At 40.5% G+C, this 16220-nt stretch overlaps 1 protein-coding gene across 6 annotated transcripts in view; it reads left to right on the top strand.

Annotated features, from left to right (window-relative positions):
• NR1H4 (nuclear receptor subfamily 1 group H member 4) overlaps nucleotides 1-16220 on the top strand; it is a 41818-nt gene continuing 25598 nt past the window's right edge. Inside the window, exons 1-3 of one of the 6 annotated variants that reach the window (XM_052774678.1) lie at nucleotides 1-190; nucleotides 4377-4470; nucleotides 7100-7239. In XM_052774678.1, the coding sequence (XP_052630638.1) occupies nucleotides 7155-7239 (85 nt within the window). In that variant the 5' untranslated portion in view covers nucleotides 1-190; nucleotides 4377-4470; nucleotides 7100-7154. Of the gene's footprint in view, nucleotides 191-782; nucleotides 1033-4376; nucleotides 4471-7099; nucleotides 7240-16220 lie in introns of those variants that run through there. The other 5 variants (XM_052774682.1, XM_052774683.1, XM_052774677.1 and 2 more) reach the window with 5 other exon arrangements.

Below are 16220 nucleotides of genomic sequence, written 5' to 3'. Positions count from 1 at the left end.
CTCGCTTACCACGAGGGATGCTGCCAGCTGTTTCTTCCAGCTGAAATTTGCCTCAATACCACTGCCAGATCAACTCACCCCCACTGGATATGTTTAGCAATGCAAAACAGGGCATTATTACCCTTGCTGTGTAGGTGGGATGTTGAAACAGAACAGCCTGGATTCGTTCCACTTTAAATTCCTCTACTGGGTAAGTGGGGATGTAGCGGTTCGAGGTCCCCTTTTTGTCAGTGGCAAGAGATCAGCATTTTCAGATGAAGTGCAGCCCACCCAGGTTGTGATTCACCATCTACAGGTACCAATTTCTTCCCCTTGCGCACAAAAGTTGCATGAGACTACGAGGTTTAAAGTTATGGGCCTCGGTTTCGTGCCTAAAGCTTTATGGAACGAGCCCAAATCAAAATGATGCAGTTTGTTAGAGAGTGTGGCAGATCCGGGAACCGAACTTTAATGTCCCCAGATCCCTGTGATGCTGTAATTTATAGCCCATTCTGCTTCTTCAGTACTCAGTGTGATGCTCAGTTCCCCTAAAAAGTGTAAAGAGTAACAGAAATACTTAGAAGTCAAGTACATGTGCTGGAATGACATCTGGGCTCCTTGGGTGGGAAAGACAAGGAGGCTGCGAGTGTCATAAAAATGTGCACGTGCAAGAAAAGTGTTATAATCAGCAGCAAGGTACTATCGCCCCACTTTTTGAGCCAACTTCCCCCCTGCACCCAGCCAGAGTAATAACGAGCATCTCAAGTCTCTGATGATGGACAAGCTGGGATACACAATGTTTTAATACAGCCTGTGTTTGGAGAGTTTCGCAAAGAAAGAATTGTTAATGAGTAATCCTTGTCCATTAGGGCACTGAGACAATGAGCCCAAGCTTTGATTCATTGTGTTATCACTACAGGCTTCTGCTAAACCTAAAAAAAAAAAAAAACCAAAACCAAAACAAAAATGTTCCTGTGTAAGAATCATTAGGATACTGAACTGAGCGCAGAACTGTCTTACATCCTGCCATCTGCAGTCTTCCAGAAAAGAACAGTAAGTAATAATTCCTTAAACTGATAGCTCTTGCTGTTGTATACTATAAAAGCAATTTTCTCACCTGAATTATTTAGTGGATGTTAATGGATTTTTGACCAGAAAAAAAAAGATTTTTTTAAAGCTAGTATTTTATTGAAGAAGAAAAATATGTCATCTCATTTACAAAACTGGCACAACAGCAGGAATTCCCCTTGGGAAAAATGTTAAGGTCATGAAAAATAATGACGGTGTTGGAATTTGTCTTTAGAAAGCTGGCTTCTGTGTCTGTGTGTCACTGGAAAAGAAAGCATAACTTTGATACTGAGTCTTTCCTGCAATAACACTATCTAGTTAATTATGTGCATCAGCTTTAAAATTGTACTGGTTTGTTAATTTCTTTTCCTTTTAGGAAGAGAAAATGTTTTAAATGTGATTAATGGGAGAACAGACGGCAGTCCAGAGAGGGAATAGTTCTATTTGGTTTATGCAATTTCTTTGTTTGGCAGTTTTGGGTACAGATTCCAGGTGCGTCTTCCGAAGTCCAGGACTTTAGCACTTATTTCACATAACTAGCACAAGCAAAAGGGGGTTTCACATTTCAAGTGATTACTATTTGAATCCATTGCCAGTTTTTAAGAAAACGTCCGTTTATTCTGAGAATTCCTCCTAGCCATTTATCTTCAGAAAACTAAAATCATGGTGGGACACATTTGGCTTTTGTTATTTTTACTGCTGTTGCTTGTATTACAGAGAACCTAGAGATCCCAAACTAGATTGGGATCCCACTAGGCTAGACAGGAGTCCAAAAACAGGTTAAGAAAGGAGGGTTTGCTTTTTTATCCGGTGAGACATGAAAAAGGAGCTGGGAAAGGAAGACACAGAGAAATGGTGTTCAGCAGGTCATCCCAGGGACGGTCAGAAGCTGGCCCCACTCTTTGAAGTTACTTGCCTACTTACAGAAATGCCATTGAGACGTCTGGTAGAGTTTTCAGTTCTAGTTGTGACTGACTTAAAGATATTTAATTTTGCTTCAGAATTAAGCTGTAAGAATATCCTTTTTTTTTTTTTTTTTGCTGTGTCCTGTGTCTCTTTGCTGCTCTGATTTTAAATGTCACATTAAAAAATCTAAACGTTAAATTTCAGACCAACACAGTAACACCAGTCCTGCCTCTGGTTCTCAGACTTGCTCATATTGTTGCTTATATTTTGCATCAGTTGCTGTGTAGCTGCCCGTGGTGCCACGCATGCCAAAATGATCTGGCAGCAAAAGGCTAGGAACAAGGAGCACAAATCTTCCTAATGCTTTCGTGTCTCTTTGATACACTTTGAAACAAACAAACAAGCAAATAAAAAAGCCTCTCAAATAAGCGAGGCACTGCATTAAATATTCTACAAAAAGGCTATGAGGCCAGATGAAAAGCCTGTGAACTAGATGGGAATTTTCCTATTGATGTTAACAGTGTTTGGGTTGGGCCATAGATTAATGATGTTACTGAAATTTCTCTTTGAGCAATTGGCAGCCAGATGTGTAAAGAATAGGACAATATTATGGGACAGAAGGAGGGAAATGTACCTCACGAATATTCGTGAAAAATTTTGCCAGTGCTTTGATATATCTTCCTTTACTGAGTAATTTAAATAGATTCAATCATTCTTCTTCTGAAGGTAAAACGTAATTAGACTATCATGGAGATTTCCTGATGATCAAACATATTTTTACTTTACCTGAAAGTATGGGGCTATGATGCTTTTGTCTTTCAGTGAGCCCAGCTGATTTTAACTTTAATTATTTCATGAAGAGGCTTGGCTTTGCTTACACAGAAGCCAGGGGAAGCTTTGCTGTTGACCATAGTAGGGTCAGAGGTACCTTATCCACTGATAAGAGTCCACAATAAATCTGAAACCTACACCCACATGCATATGTGTATACATATATATTTGTACACTCCCATGAACAAATATCCCGAAAGAAAGCTGAATAAACATGCATGCACATACATATGGTGAAAGAACAAACCACATATGTAAAAACATACATCTTGGTTTTCTCAATTACACGTAGAATACATAAACATGCATTGATTGACTGTTCTGAAGTATGCTAAAGGATACATGTGATAAAATTTTATGTAATTCAGAGCTTTTAATATGCAATTCATGAAAATAATCTCAAGCAATTGGGCATATGTTTTACTTTACATACTGATCTCTGTTTTTCTTTGCTGTATATTTTTGGCCTATGAAAATAATCTCAAAAGGTGCTGGAGTAAATAGCTTTATTAACAAGTTAGCTAAAATAATTATTTGGGGGGGGGGGGAGGAAGCTTTGTAACTTATCCGATGCCTCTTAATTTCTCTTGAGGGGCTCTTACTTTGGAGAGCAATATTGAGTTCCTGTGCACCTATTGCCTTTATTTCAGCTTTTACCCGTCATCTGATGCATTCTTTTGTTACATCTCAGGATGGAGTACCAGTCAAGTAGGCAAAGCAGTCTAGATTCATCTTGATAGCAGCAGCTAAAAGATACACTTCATGAGGTAGAAATACCTATGAATGTTTAGTCATGCCAAAGATGCCTGCGAGTATCAAGAAGCATTCCACTATTATGTGGTTTTGGTGGCTAAAGAAATCGGAATTGAGAGTGGTTACTGATCCCAGGTCACGTAGGTGAACTTCTTCTGGAAGCTGAGATGATATAACTTTGTCACCAGCCAAAAAACCGCCTCAGCCCCTCTATCTTTGGAAGATATACTTTTGCCAACAGGTTCTGTGCATCGGTGCCACATGTGGCACCCTTTGTCACCCGGCCGTGTTGCTAGCAATTTGGGTGCCTCTGTACGTCTGCTGGCTGCGAATATCCCACCGGCCGGAGCGATGCTCCTGCTCCACGGGAGCTGCAGCCGGCTGGGACCACAGCTCTTTAACTGCAGCACCAGCCCACGAGGGGCTGAACGTGACGTTGAACGTGGCGGGGTGTGCGATCTGGAACCGGCTCTTCGAACGTGGAATCTCCCCCTGTGATGCCCTGCGACACCGACTTAGGGTGACCTATACTATTTCTCAGAATGGAATAAGGTGTGGAATAAGTGGTGCTTGAATGCTCTGTAGTGTGTACTTGGTGTAGGTCTGAAAGGTGGAAATCAGTAGCTGCTGCTTTTAAATACCGGTGAAATTAATTGGATAAATCTAATATAGGATAGATGGCTCACAACAGGCTGGATTCAGGGACAAATCAAAGCAAAATGTCTACCAGTATTTAATGGAGAGTTTGGTGTTCAGGCAAATTTACAGTAGCAAAGCTACATGTACTGGAAAATATATTTCCAGCCTTTTTAATGGTGATCATGTCTTGTGCCTTGCAGAAATCCCCAGAAGACAGGATTAATTTCCTTCATGAAATCCAGTAAATGGTCTACATCAGCTGAATATATTAAAGAAAATGAAGTATTAAAAAAGGTGGGAACTGTAAAATTGTAATGAACGTTTGACTCAAACTGAATCTAGCTAGATCAAAATTAATGTGGCAGGAGGGGTAGAGTTACAAAACCTGTAATGTCCTAGCATACTGGGAGGTCATGACAAATATATCCTCAAGTTTCTTACTATAAACAAGGCAGTATTAATAGCACCAAGGGTAGGTTTGTGTGTATGTAAAGAATAATAGATTCTAAGAAGTCTATCTTGAGGTTAAAGAGTGACACTATCCAATGACGTGTTAAAAAATGGAATAGCCTCAAAGAAACAAGAAAGAAGTTTATAGACATTTCAAAGAGACCGTAAAAACACAGACACTATGTTAGCATTTAAAAATACAGCTTGCTTGCTTTCTCCTTTATTTGCAGCGCAGACTAGACAGATGCAGGATATATACCTTACAAGCTAATAAGCTATGCATTGAAAGTCTGATCGTATACTGACAGTCTAACAAAATACTTTAAAATGGGTGTCATCTTGGGACTGTCCTTAAAGTATTTTGATATAACAACCGTTACCTAAGCAGATAAGTTCTAGTCCCTGTATGAACATATAGAAAATCAGAATCCCAACGCTGACATGTTAGCTGTTGCAGCGTTAGCTCCTCATATAGGGTCTGAGGAGGAAACACGAGAAGCCGTAGTGGTGACAGAACACAATATTCAAGTCTGGCTGCAAGGAGAGCTAATCCTGCAAGGAACTGCAAGGGTTGCACGCCTGTGAGCTGTAAGAAAGCTGTCGAAGGGCTTGGACATGAGGAGAGGCTGGAGATGGCCTCTCTCCTCTGGTCTTCAGCAAGAAAATCCAGAGAAACCTTCAGGAGCCCTCTGAAGATGCCCCATTTTGATGTTTCTCTTACTGACCACTGTTGGGGTCTTGACTGTGCTGCTGTCTTCTCCCATCGCAGAACCCTTGAAACGGGCTGTAAGAGGAACCCCCTCCCAAGGGTCTGTCATGGGCAGTTCACGAGAAAACTGGCTTTCGGGAATTGTAAGACCTTTGCAGCCACGTGAGCAGCCCCATCTCTCCAGTCCAGCAGATACCTTCCCCAGCAAATGTGGTGGCGAGGCCGTAACGTGGTTGGAAGTAGACGTGTGCCTACTGGGGTGGCTGGGCTGGTTGTCAACCCCCATCCCAAGATACGGGGAGGTTTTTTTGCTGTTGCAAGACTGTGTTTCTGCACTAGATTTGAGACTGTGTGTTTACATGTTATTTGCCACAAGAACCCTATCTGGTCTGTGATACAAGTAGCTTTTGACATTTCTGAGTAAACTGTTTAAATTATCTGTGGGTGGACATTTAAAATGCATCTGTCTAATTAGAGGGCCTTTGTTTATGTTAGGAAAGAAATTAATGAATCCTTACGGACAAATCTGAATATAATTACACAGCGTGCTTACCACTCTCACAAGCTACTTCCCAGTCTGCTCAGCACTGGGGCCTCCTGCCGCCTTCACGTTTTTGCCAGATGACTTCACTTCTGCTCGAGAAACATGCTGAGCCCTCACTGGGAAGCAGGCTGGGCTATAACTCTCAAATCCCTTCCGTGAGTGGAAACGCAGCCCCAGGGACAGTCCCACGGGAATAAAACTGAATAAAGAATCAAAAGTATAAAACAAAGAAAAACAAGATTTCTGTCAACTTTATGCAGAATCCCCTTGGTGTCCGCATAAACCCTTGAGACATCTCCTTGTTGGAGCTGTACGTTCTCCTGCCGCTGACGGTCCTGCCTCAAACGCAATCCTGCGTTGCCCCATCCCACCCACGCGAGCCCAACCTGGGCCAGGGAGCCTGTTGCCCACCTTCCTCCTGGATGTGGCGCTTCTCTAGCTATAGCCTCCGCTCGAGCAGGAGGCAACGGCAGGTCTCTTGGCTCTTATTTAATAGCCCGGCGGTCGGAGCGGGAAGGCGACGACCTGGGTACGGTGCCACTGTCAGCCTCGGGAGATGAAAGGTTCTCCATCTGACCTGCTAGGAAAGTAGGCTGCGGAGCGGGCACAAGCATCTCCCAACGGGAGTTATACGGCTGCTTGAGACCACAAAGGGAGCGGGTGGGCGAGCCTGGTTATTAGACCGAGGCTTTGCTTTCTGTTTTTGCCACCGTTGATCTTGTTCAGACAGTAATTACTGAAGGCAAGATAAAGAGCCAGTCACTGGAAATTAAACTCAAGTAAACTCAAGTCTCCTGGCTTGGTTCTTCTGACCTAACCATAAACTTACACTTTTTCCGTAAGCGAAAACTGTGCGATGATGAAAGGTTGATGAAAAAGTAATGCAAACAACTGGCATTCCCTGGAAGGGGGGCTGGGCAGCATGCCCTCAGCAGGTCAGGCCAGTGCTTCAGTCTGTGAATATTTGAATAAGGTTGAGCATAAACTGCCATTAGTTTTAAATGAACAGCAGAAGGATGGCAAATAAAATATACCACAGCAAGGAAAAAACAAACAAACTAGATGCAGCATTTTATTTAAAGGCTGAATTAGGGATTGTAACTTCAAGCCAGTGTTTGTCACAGTAAATATTGAAACAACCTCCTGAATCCTGCCTTATAATAGGTACACAAAAAATAGTTATCTTGTTTTAAATATTATTTTTGCTTTATATCTTTCAGGGTCTCCTTTCAACCTATTTCTTAATTGCCATATTCCTCCTGAACTGAAGAATAAATGGGATCTGAAATGAATTTAATAGGACATCACCAGCTAGCCACTGCTGATGGATTTTCTCTTGCTGAAGGTCCTCATTTGTTTGGTAAGTCACCAAATTAGGTTAAAATAGCAAGCTATCCTTTACTCAGAAGCCTAGAAGAAAACGCACTGAAATCTCAAGTCAAGGATGTGTGGTTGACACGTGCCAACCTTCTTGAATCTTCAATACCTATGGAAGGAACGACAAATAACGGGTCTGTGGTGTTAATGTAATCCTGCACACTATTGCTCTTGTCACTGCTCATAGCAGAGCATGTAGCTGTTTCTATAACACTATTCTAATACCTGAAACCATTCCACAAAGACAGACCTTTGTATGTAGGCTGGATGTTTTCTTCATGTGAGTCTTTTAAATCAAGCTGAGCAGGTATATTTTCAGTTAATTGGTAATAAAATTATACTGCAATGTATTTGCGTTGCCATATTATGCAAATTTATGAAAGTAATTTCACCTAAATTAAAACCATTGTCTTATTGAGACCATTAAAAACTTATGCTATTAACTTCAATGCACAAGAAAATTTGTAATGCAGGCTGGAAAATTCTCCTTGCTCCAGTTCCACTGAATTTTTTAAGGCTAAGCATGTGTGTGTTAATGAATGAAGAATTCTTGGTCAATATTTTATAAGCATGGGGAAGCTGTCTTCTGTTATATGCACTGCTAAGGAAATAAAAGAGAGAATAATACATTTTTTAGCCTTTCTTTTGGCAGCAGAGGGGGACCTTCATTGAGTAACATGATACATTCAGAGCCTCACACACAATACAGACCCCCACAGAAAGCTGCAACACTTCAGAAGTTTCCAGTCCAAATAAGAGCAGAATTCTGTCTTTTTGAGTGCTGGAAAAATTGAGAACATTTCAGTTTCATCTATCTGAAACAAGAATAGTGGCTTGGGCATGGAGGAACTCTGACGCGTGGAGCCATCCCTGCTGCAGAGCCCTTAGAAGTCAGGAACATCTCCCCAAATCAGACCACTTCCAGTGTCCTGGCTCCGTACAGTTAACTAAAGCACTTTCACTAATGATAAGCAAACCATATTGCATTACTGTGTCTTATTGTTGTTTCCCCTAAATATGTTGGGGTTTGGTGGGAGAAATGTTTTTGCAGTTGTTAAAAAAAGTATGTGTAAATAGCTAAACCACTTACTTGCTACCTGTTAATTCCAATGTCAGGCCATGATATACAAAGAGGAGAATGATGTTCAAATCTAGGGTGCCAAATTTTACATCCAGTCATCCCTTTGAAAGTCCCACATAATTGAACTACTTCAGATTTTCGTCAAGAAGATTTTCCCCCTGATGTCTACTTTTTCACTAATTATTTCATTTTTTTTAAAGAGTAACAATCAGGTAGCTTCAAAATACAAGGAAGCATGTCAATGTAAAATACTTTCCCTCCACACTGAAATCTTACTCAGAAATTGTGAGGTCTTCGGAAGAGGGATTGTGTCTCCCATTATAGGTATTCAGAGCTTAGCACAATGGAGATTTAATTCAAACTGACATTTCTGTAACAGAAAGAAATAATGTATTAAGGGGTTGAATCAGGGGTCCCATTAGGAAAGAGACTTAGCACTCCTGCTGTGTTTCACTTAAGCTGACTTCTGTTTTGTACAGCCACTTGGTCCGGTTTTGTGGGATGTCACTCAAGTCTCAGAAGTGAATTCTTTACAAATTTAGTGTCTTTTGCTTTTATAGATGGAAAAAACCCATCAGAAATAACATGCAACTGAGTCCACAGAGAAAATTACTCATTGTGAAAACATGATTCCATCTCTTCAAAATGCTTATAGGAAATGATTTTGCCTCTCAATTTTATATTTGTAAACTATTTGCATTTTTTTTGACATTCAGTTTTGGTAGGTAGAGAGTTGTGAACCCAAAGAAACAGGAAGAAAGCTTTTCTTTTAAATGAGCCTTAGAATATACATTTCTCCAAGGACTTCTCTCATATTACAACTCTGATGTAATACAAGTGAGAAACTGCTGGCCTACAAACATCAGCCTTTATCCAAAAGTCTCCTTTTTCAAAGATGCATACTCGCATTCTGTAAAAAGCCTTGGAAATATATTATCTTTTCATTATGCTTCACTCAGTCTACGGGGAGAGTGTTCTTAGACCTTCAAAAACAAATCTAAGTGCATCTCCAAACATTAGCTCCAGGTTTCTCAAAAGAAATGTTGTCAGTAGTGAGTTGCTTGTGCTGTGAGACTCATCACCATGGTAATTCCAGGACACTTCTAATGTACTCACCCTCCAGATTCCTGGTTGCAGCAGGTTTCAGAAGAGCTTAAAGGAAAAAAAAAAAAAAAAAAGGTTTTCTACCTTTCAGTAGTTGGAAATTTTATGTTGCTATTTTAACAGTGTATGTCTAAAATGAAGTATCTCTTTATGTCTTTGGAGTTAGTGTGTTTTAACTGCAGTTTTTCACTTCTGTAGTTATGAGTCCCTGGAAAAGGGGGCTCAAAATGCAAATGAGGAAGGATCTTTAACCCAGCAGAAGTGAAGGTCCTTCCCTTCCATCCTGTCTTCTTGGAAAACTGCTTCTATTTTTCTACCTCACTACTGAGGAGATTTAGAAACTTCCTAGATCTCTTTATGGAAAATATCTTTTTGAAGAAGTGGCCAAAATAAAATGATACATCCTCTATAGCATCTGCCTGCAAGATCAACTTTTTATTCCTTGCAGCTCTGGTTTTCCCAGTGGGGGAAAGGGACTCTGGATGACAAGAAATCCTGGGAGTGCATGCGTCTCGATGGGACCTATCCTGTCGAGATGCTTCTCTTCCTCAGTCAAACCCTGGTTTTATTTCACAAGCCCCATTGAATTGAACGGGGCCGGCTATGCGAAGACTGGTCCAGTTTCATATACTGAACTAAGAGAGTGACACACCTACCGATCTGCATTTTTGAACCCCTGTAATTTAGGACTGAAGTCCTGGTCTCCTTTAAAACCTTTGGGAGCTTTGTAGTTCACTTTAGAGCCATAAATTTATTCCATGGACGCTTCTACCATGATAGACATAGACTGATCTGAGCTCCTCCGCGTCCCTCCAAATTGACTGGACACAAGCTGTGACCTAGAAGATGCTGAGGTGCGTTAGCTGAAGCTGACAAGCCTTGCTCTAAGGCTTGGCAATTCTGCTGGGACAGCAAGACTGTTGCAAAAACGTATTTGACAACATCTTCCAATTGCCTTTGAAAGTTTTTCATATTAGGGCCGATACATGTGTTAAATACCTATATCTCCATTATCTTATTTTTTCCGATGGTTATCACTTGCTCTTTTTTACAAGGGACTGAACTAATTTTCAGACACCAAAAATGTCTCCTTCATATTTTAAATGTGGAGGGTAAACTTATATATTTGTATGGCATCTGAAATATATACAGCAGTTGACTCAAACTGTCGTTTATGTAAGTAAGTAGCAGGCCTTTAAAGTAATAGTCCCATTCTATTTTCTGTGAGAGCACCTTATACAGAAGTTATTAATATGCAAGATATTAAGTGTGAAACTTCAGCTATCAGAGATGGAATTATTTCTAAGAACCTGGAAAGACAAGTCAGTACTATTATATGCTTAAAATGAATAAAGACCTATTTTAAGTATTTTTTGATGGCCTGATAATGTCGTCTTGTAATGTGCCATCGAAATATAACAAGACAAGGAATGCCACCCTCATTGTACATATCCCTAGCTGAGAAAGAAGTTTTGGGGGTGAATGAGTGCTCTTAAAAGCTGTATGGAAATGAACAAGGAAGAATAAACAAAAAATGACACGTAACAAGACGGAAAAGAAAGCAATACACCTAAACTTGTCTTAAATATTTGACAATGTAAAAACAACAAAATGCCATTGAAAATTGTTGTAGGCCTAACTGTTGTGCCTAAGATGAGCTTAAAAGGCTGACTCCCTTTAGATAAATTTGTATTTGTTCTGGTTATGCTTTTTTAAAATAAAAAAGATAGTAGGATCAAGTGTCCAAACTGATTAAACAGCTTCAAGATCATAAGATATGTTAAATAACTAGTTACCTTTAGCACCACCTGGCAGATGATGCAACATCTGGCTTCATCCCTGCAGAGAAGATAATTAGCCCTGTAACAGACCCCCAAATCAAAAGGAAACAAACCAACACAAATTAAAACAGAGTATCATGTATGTATAATAATTATGAAGAGCACCAAACCAAACAGAGTAGCAATCTGAGAAAAAAAAATTAATGAGAAGGAATGCAGGTGAACGGGGCTCTGAGGGTGAAGGTTGCACCGCCGAGCAAGGCGAAACCAAAATGCGTTTGTGCGATGCTTTCTGTTGTGCACGAGTGAGTCATTTGTGGATCTTGGCCTGGAAAGGAGACCGTTTTGTGAAATAAGGGGAATCTTGCAGTCTGGGGCTTGATTCTCTGCCTATTTACTTCCAGGTGTGATCCTCAGACCTAATTCTGGTCACGATGTGACGCTGGGTCTTAGTGGGTTCATCCACAGTGCTAAAGGAAAGAGGCTGAAGACTGAAAGGGGCACAGCACCCTTGACTGTCCATCTTGACACTACTCTACTCTTACCTTGCTCTGGGGCTCTCTTTTGGATTGCTTTAGTAGGTGTCTTTAAGACATGGGCTTACTCCAGGGACTGCTTCCAAAAAGGCAGCATGGCCGAGACTGCAGTAGGGTTGGGTCCTTTCACCCTACACTCTCCTCTGACCCTGTCTCAGTGGGGTTTGTACCTTCGTGCTTGAGCTGCCATCAAACCGAGGCGTGCCACGCGATCTTCTGACGTCGTGCTGTCCCAGTAGTGCTGCGGTGGCATCCAACACAGCCCTCACAATGTTACAGATGCTTTGAACTGAAATGACGTATATTAAACACTAACGGCTACGTGGCCCAGAAGAGCGAGGTCAGCAACAAAGACCGCGCAGTGCAGATGCCTCCTGCCCGCCCTGGGGACAGTTAGAGTTACCCCTAAGCTACGTGGATGAGAAGTGATCCTTGGCGTTTGGCCTCGGGGCAAGGACATCCCTCCGGCACACTTCTGTCTTGTCACGCAGATGTGTCCAGCGTGGCCTGAGCGCTTTGGCCTTTTTTCGAGAATAGATTTCTGTGCTTAAAAAAACCCTACTGTTAATCCTGTCAGCTAAAACGTGCTTCTTGTGATATTGAAGTGGTTAATCTATTGCACAGAATCACCTGACATTACTACATATTTACTGATAAAAATTTTGTTGTAAATAAACCACAATAGGTGCAAAATTACAATGGCTAGGCTACTTGGAGGCATCGCCTTAAACGGTAACCAAATTTTATCCAGGTAAATCCACACTGGGAACGGACATTGCTATTGTTTCAGACATTTACAAACAAGTTTCTCTGTAATGAAGTTAATCAGTAAACTATGTAACCTCTGGCCTGTGTCACTCCTTTGCTAATCTTAAAGAAAGTTCTCACAGTAAAGAAGGCAACAGGATACGGACAAAGCAGAATTAAGAAGTTTCATTTATACATAGTCTTTAGGGGGAAAAAAAAAAGAAAGAGAGGGAAAGGAGGACTGGGTACCTCAAGGAGAGTATTTTTCTTCAAGAAATGGTCAGACTGAAGACAGCCTAAGGTAGGATATTGTCATGTTCTCACTTGGGCGTGTTTGCCATCTATTCTTGTATTCTTCCTTGAAACTGTAGGATGCTAGAAGGTTGTTTAAACCAAGTGATCTTTAAAGATCTGCAGCAAATAATTTGTTTGGAATTAAATCAGGATTTCATTAATGGTTATGCTGTGGTTTCCAAATTACTTTAATCCTGAATCTTGTTCTTATTTCTTTAAGTTCCTTCATGAATACCCTATGGAGAGTCAGAGGTTCATATTTTAAATGTTCTTAGAATTTTTTTCTCTTCAATTAGCTTTATATTATTGGAACAATAACTTTTACATTAAAATGTGATCTCGTAATTTCTGTAATATTCTGGATAAAACCACCTTCAATCTGCACATAACCTCAATATAATTCTGCAAACGGGAAAGGCTCTCTTTAGTTCCTACAAGGAAAATTCCCTTTCATTTCTACAAGTGGTTAAGCCTACATCAAATATTTTTTCAAGTCTTATGTAAAATATTCTGTGTAAAATTTAAAGGAACAAAAGCACAACTCTCCAATGAGTTTCAGTTGCAAGTGCTAGTGTGGAAAAATATTTGTAAAATGATGACCACATCTATGTGAAGGTTTCACTTTGATATTAGTAAGCTTTCCAGATTTCTGTAAAATGTTTTTCACTGAAAAATATTTATTTGCAAAACACAGTCTAAAAGATGTACAGCTATAAGTAACATCACATTTGTGTGCGCTTAAGCAGTCTCTCTTTAAAAATGTAAAAGGTACGCTTCTGAAAGGAAAAACAGATAAATGTTTCAAAATAGCGAAGACGACGCAAACGTAAAACATCGCTGTATTCCAGTGAGCTTATTTCTGACTTCACTTTCACTGCTTATACTACTGCCACTCCAGTGATTCCAGTGGGCTGGCTCATGCTTTACAGCGGCATGAGACCAGCCCGCCTCAGACTTCCACTAATATATACCTGGAGAAAGGCATATGTACATTCCGGTTGGCAAGATAAGATTAGTTTTCTTTTGCGATAAGAAACTATTTGGTCTAGACTCGTATGTACTTTGCAAAGCAGAATTCCAAAAATCAGTGTGGTTTTCAAATGTGGCGTGGGACAGAGCAGTGCACCGTATGCCTCTGGAAGCAGAACCCCTTCAGCTTTTGTTGGAAGCCTCGTGCACACAGAGGGCTGGGGAACACAGCTCAGACCACGCTTTTTGGATCAGGTCATAGAAATACTTTGTCCCAATAATTTCAAGGCATCTAGTTTCTATTTCAGCCTCATCGTTTGTTTCAATTTTTTAAGATAATATTTCAGAGTAAAAGGATATTTCAACTAAAAAAGTGAAACAGTTTCATTTTGAAATCATCTTTATGGAACACCTCCGCAGTTTTAAACAATTATTTTTAGGAATGACTTTAGATCACTAATGCGTTGGAGCAGACCGGTTCTTGCAATGTTTAATTCTAGACTCATTGACAATTTTGTGGAAAAGAAATAATTTGACAACTGTTTTTGATCTGCTCTGGGTAGAGAATGGTGTCTCACTGAGTCAGCCCAAGTTGGCTGATTTCTAAGGACGAAATACAGATACCCACGAAGCCCTTCAAACAGGTCTATTTGGAAAAAACAAAAACAAAAACAAACAAAAAAAACCTTTAAGCTGAAGAGGGAAAACCTACATAGCTACAACCTAATTATCTTTAAAAATCAGTCTGGTCTCTGTAACTAGAACCTGAGCACTTTCCAGAGTTTCAGCTGTAAACCTGTTTTACATAAACCAAGCCCATATCCTCTCAGTCTCTCTCAGCCCTGCCTGTTCTTCCTTTTCCCTTCCATTGCTCTGAGCATAGACTTAATTCAGCTGAATTTTTTAACTATGTGCCTGACACAGAAGGAAAAAGAAGGAGATACAGGCTGGTTGGTTAACCCCCCCCGCCCCCATTTAACTTCATACATTAAGACTCAGGGTTTTTTTGTTTCCTCCAGAAGCAGAGTAGAATTAATGATTGTGAAGATTTTTCTAAACATATCTGTAACCCCAAGGGATCTACAGTGGTTTAAATAAACAACCAATATTGTTTCAGGATGCACTGCAGTTCTTTAGCAGACCTGAATTTTTTAACAAGCCCGGAGATTTTTTTTTTTTACTGTTGAAGGAGTGTTGCCTTCTCTTCTTGCTCTTTCAGAGGCCCAAGCAGTGCAGGAGGCTGGCATAGGGCTTTTGTGGAATTCCCTGTGGATGGCATAAAGTTAAAAATCAATAGCCTCTTCCTTTTCATTTTGGGATTGTCCCACTATCTTTTAGAAAACTCAATCAACGAAGTAATTACTAACTAGCAAACGACAACTTAGGTCTCCACGGTGAACAGATTCCTTTCCAAAGAGAGACTGAATGATTTGTATAATGATTGTGTGTCTCACAGTTAACACTGGTTTTTGTACCTGTAGTACCTTGACCAGTCTTTATGAGTAGCAGTCTCAACAAACGGTAAATATAATTAAAGACCACCTGCTCATTAAACCTATACCAAACAATAAAGGTCAGCATCAAATCATTGCTGTCCTCACCCTTTACATGTTTTGTCACCGCTGCAGCTGGCAGGTATCAGTGACAGTTTGCATCTGATGAATGAAGCTGTACCTTCACCTCCAGGCTCTTCCGCAGAGTCCCCAGGTGCCTGTATTTTGTCTCAGGTCTCTGTATGTCTACGCTGTTTATTTAAAGGGCATAAACTTGGGTTTCGGGAGTGCCTTCTGCTATTCTGCTTCTGCTAGTGTAGTTCTCAGGGCTCTGGCCTCTTCTGGAGCAACTGAATGCAACCATAATTAAACTAATTGTTAATAAGAAATGACACCATTATTCTCATTTGGTTTTGTGTCACATTTTCCAGACATACATCTTGCTGCTTACTCTTGAAGTGGGACCTCAACATCTGCTATTGGCAAAGATGTGCTGTGGACAATACAGCAATCACACAAATCCAAAACACTTGCATGGCTTCTGCAGCACGGTAAAGTAGGAAGGGCAGAAGGCTGCAGAGCAAGAGCATGAGACCTTGAAAGTGAAAAAGTAGGTGAAATGAAAAAGGTTAGTTTCTGGCACTAATTGAAGTGAGAGAAAGGAGAAGGAAGAATCCCCTGCCACAGATTTGAATTATTGTTGTCATTACAGATGTTCCTTCTTCTCAACTGTTAGCATTTCTTCATTGTTTCTGATTCCTCAGAAGTGAAGGAGACTTGCCAGGGAACCGATTTGTTGTCAGCAAAAATGTTTTTGGAATGCTTCTAAAGCGCTGTTAAGTAATGGTCACCAATAAACAGTAGTCTATGATTTCTTTGTACTGCTGTTGTCTCCAATAAAATGGGACTCAGCATCTTCCTGGAAATATGCACTATATTTCTCAGATTCTCTTCTTGGA

This window comes from Harpia harpyja, chromosome 23 (assembly GCF_026419915.1).
Source record: "Harpia harpyja isolate bHarHar1 chromosome 23, bHarHar1 primary haplotype, whole genome shotgun sequence".
Classification (NCBI taxonomy): Eukaryota; Metazoa; Chordata; class Aves; order Accipitriformes; family Accipitridae; genus Harpia; species Harpia harpyja.
The sequence above is the reverse complement of the archived record's forward strand: the minus strand, read 5'-3'. Positions and strand labels throughout refer to the sequence as shown.